The following is a 3,649-nucleotide window of genomic DNA, read 5'->3' as shown; positions in this document are numbered from 1 at the left end:
CTGAGACAGTCTTTCTATGTAGTTCAGACTGGTATTGAACTCACTGTGTAGCCCAGACTGGCGTCAAATTCATGTCAATCCTCCTGCCTCAGCCTCTTGAATGCTGGGATTATAGGTGTGCACCACCATGCCCAGGAATAAAACAAAAATTTAAAAAGAGATTAGGATAGATACATGAGCATGAACACAGCAAGAAAATGACCATTTGTAACCAAGGAGAGGTCTCATCAGAAATCAAACTTGCTGACAATGTGAACTTAAACTTTCAGTTTCTGGAACTGTGAGAAAATACAATTCTGGGCTTTTTAAATATATATAGGAAACGGGAAAGTGAAGGTTACCAAACACTCCTGCAGTGGGTCCTGGTCTCCTGCAAGTCAGTACTACATCTGAGAAATAGGAAAGAGGGAAATAAAGATAGAGATTGGAGAGAAACTGAGTCTTGGGCTGATCTAAGATGCCCCGGGCAGTGAATACAAAGGACTCCCAGGACATCCAGGGTTTATTCTTTACAAGTGTGGGAAGGGGGAAACTGGGCAGGCCTGGGGACACCTGCTGATAACAAGCATCAAGCAGGCAGGACTGTAGAATGAGGGCACAAGCATGTCTTCGGGGACGAAAATGAATGGTTAATTCAGAGGGGAGGATCTAGTTAGAGTCAGCTGACCTTGACTGGGAGTGAACTCAGCCAAGCTCTGCTACTTCCAATGTAACACAGCCGAATTATGGAGGGGCGAGGAGCTTGCGCCACTATAGCCTGCTAATACTGGGCAGAGGTGTCTGCTACAGTTTTTGAGTTAGGGTTTTGCTACGTAGTTCAGGCTGGCTTTCAACTCACTATGTACCACAGGCAGGCCTTGAACTTGTACCAGTCCTCCTGACTTAGCCTCCTGAGTGCTGGGATTACAGATATGCCACCATGGCAGGCTCTATAAATTTCAGTTTAAGCTACCTGGGCTGTGGCATTTTGTAATGGCAATCCTAGCAAACTAATACAGATTTATTATTAAATCTGGTACTAGGAAGTAGGCTGCTACTGAAACAAATATATAAAAATGCAAAAGTGGCTCAGAAACAGGGTGATGTGCAGAAGCTGGAAGAGTTGAAGGACATGTTAGAAAAAGCAAAGATTATGGGCTGAAGATATAGCTCAGTGGTAGAGTGCTTGCTAGCACACATGAGTACTTGGGTTCCATCTTCAGCACCAAAAAAGAAAGGAAGCGAGGAGAGGGGAGAGGAGAGCCTAGATTGTAGCTATGGTCTGAATGTTGGTATTCCTCCAAAATTCCTTTGTTAAAACCTAATCCCAGGGTTGCAGATGTAGCTTAGCAGCAAAGAGCCTGCCTAGCAGGCACAAGGCCCTGAGTTCAAGTCCCAGTACTGAAAAAAACAAACAATTAATTGCAGTGATAGCATTAGGTGGGCCATGAGAGCATGAAGGTGGCACCCCCACAAATAAGACTGATGCCCTTATAAAAGGATGAAGAGACTAGAGTATTGCAGCTGTGAGGATACAGCAAGAAGGTGCCATCTACGAAGAAGTGGGTCCTCAACAGATACAAAATCCACCTGCATGCCTGTAATCCCAGCACTTGAGAAGCCAAGACAGGAGGATTACCATGAGTTCAAAACCAGCCCAAGATACATAGTGAGACTCTGTCTCAGAAAAAAATATCGAAGAAACAATAAAATAGCTGGGCATGGTGGAGCAGCCCTGTAATTCCATAACGGGAGGTTGAGGCAGGAGGATTGCCAGGAGTTTGAGGCCAGCCTGAACTACAGAGCGAGACCCTGTCTCAAACCAAAAACAAAACCCCCCAAATCAAACAAAAAAAGATACCAAATCTTCCAGTGCCAATCACTAGAATTGTGATAAATTTATTTCTGTTGTTTATAAGCCACCCAATTTATGGTATCTATTTTTTTTATACTGGGGATCGAACTCGGGCCCTTGCACTTGTGAGGCAGCTAGTGGAACCAGAGTCAAATCCCCAGCCCATGATGATGCTTATTTAGGAAAGTGGGATCAAGCTTATAACATATCTTTTTATTTTTTGGTACCGGGGATCAAACTCGGGACCTTGTGTTTGGCCCTAACGTATCTTAATGGACTTCAATTTCCTTGCCTCCAGGGACTATCCATCTTAGGCCTCTTGCACCACTGTATTTTACAAAATGCAAACTGATGTGTTTCACAAATTCACAGCTACAGAGGAATGTATACCTCAGAATGACTCATGCCTCCTTTTAATCACACTTTAGATGGTATTTAGATTCGACTTGATATTTAAAGTTAATATGGGGGTTAGGGTAAGGGTCAGTGGTAGAGTGCTTGCCTAATATGTGCAATGTCTTGGATTCACTCTCACCCAGCACCACAAAAACATACCTAAATGGGAGAATTCTGAGCTGTCATGATGGAGGTGAATGTAATTTGTATTTGGGAAGGACATGAATTTGCGGAAGCCAAGAGCAGAATTTATATGATGAAGCCTTAATCCCCAGTAATTTAGAATGTGACTATATTTGGAGGCCAGGACCCTAATCCAATCTGATTAATGTTCTCAGAGGAAATTTGTACACCCATTGAGAAGCCGGGGCCTGCAGGCACACAGAAAAAAACCAAGGGAAAACAGAAATCAGCCACTTACAGGCCAAAGAGAGAGGCTTCAGAAGAAACCTAAACTGCTCATGTCGTGACTAGCTCCAGAACTGAGAAAATCAATTTCTGTCACTTTAGCCACCCACTAGCTGGCATTTTGTTACGGCTGATGGGTGTTGAAGATGGAGTCCCTGTGGTGAGTGATGGGATGTATAGGGTAAATGATGGGAGTATGTGGGGTCAGGCTGGGGGTTCATGAGGTCAGAGATAGAGGGATATGTGGTGATGGGGGTCTGTGAACGCCTAAGTGATGGAGGGGGCCTGTGGGGTTAGCCACAGAGCATCTCTGGGGTTAGTAAATAAAGATCTCTCAATGTTAGAGTGAAGATCTTTTATTTCCTGATTTTAAAAATTGCCACCATCACAGACCTCCTGCCTTCTCTTATATCCTAGTAGCTCCACACAGGCCCTTTTTTCCATCTCCAGCCCTTTTGGTGCTCACCATCAGCCCAAGTGCCCCTCCACCTGTGCAGCAGGACTGGACTCTCCTGGCCTCTCTTCTGGTCCAGAACTCTACTCATTAGCTCCGTTTGGTCTTGGCTTTCATCATCTTAGTGTCCAGTGCACTCTGAGCCCCAAAGAGCTGCTTCATGGAATCAAAAATGAGGATTCCAGGTATCACCAACCACAGGGAATTCATGAAGAAGAAATAAAACCAGAAATAGACGGGGTGGCCCAGCTCCCCATGTTGGAATCCATCGCGGTATTCAGTCAGGAAGTAGAGTGCATCCCCATAGAACTGTCCTGTGAGGGGCAGAAAGGGGAGAAGCCCCAGTGAGGAGGAGGCAGCTCACCCAGACTCCCTACTCTGAGGCATTTCTCAGTCATCCTTCAAGGTCTTTGAGCTCAGGATCCCATACTTGGAGAGCCAAGAATTCTGAAGTCACACAGCTGAAAATTGGAGAAATCAGAAAAGTAAGAATTCCAGAAGGCACAGCACTGACAATTTCTGAACTCAGGAGAGCTCATAGCTCCAGAATTTTTTTT

General features: G+C 44.9%; 1 protein-coding gene across 3 annotated transcripts in view; it reads right to left on the bottom strand.

Moving 5' to 3' along the window:
• Positions 1-2,970: 2,970 nt before the first annotated feature.
• Ebp (EBP cholestenol delta-isomerase) overlaps positions 2,971-3,649 on the bottom strand; it is a 5,200-nt gene continuing 4,521 nt past the window's right edge. The window contains exon 6 of one of the 3 annotated variants that reach the window (XM_010606383.3): positions 2,971-3,406. In XM_010606383.3, the coding sequence (XP_010604685.1) occupies positions 3,183-3,406 (224 nt within the window). In that variant the 3' untranslated portion in view covers positions 2,971-3,182. The remainder of the gene's footprint in view (positions 3,407-3,649) is intronic. The other 2 variants (XM_010606385.3, XM_010606384.2) reach the window with 2 other exon arrangements.

Source organism: Fukomys damarensis, unplaced genomic scaffold (assembly GCF_012274545.1).
Source record: "Fukomys damarensis isolate Sample0158 unplaced genomic scaffold, DMR_v1.0_HiC HiC_scaffold_39, whole genome shotgun sequence".
NCBI classification, from domain to species: domain Eukaryota; kingdom Metazoa; phylum Chordata; class Mammalia; order Rodentia; family Bathyergidae; genus Fukomys; species Fukomys damarensis.
This window is presented reverse-complemented; position numbering and strand designations above follow the sequence as displayed.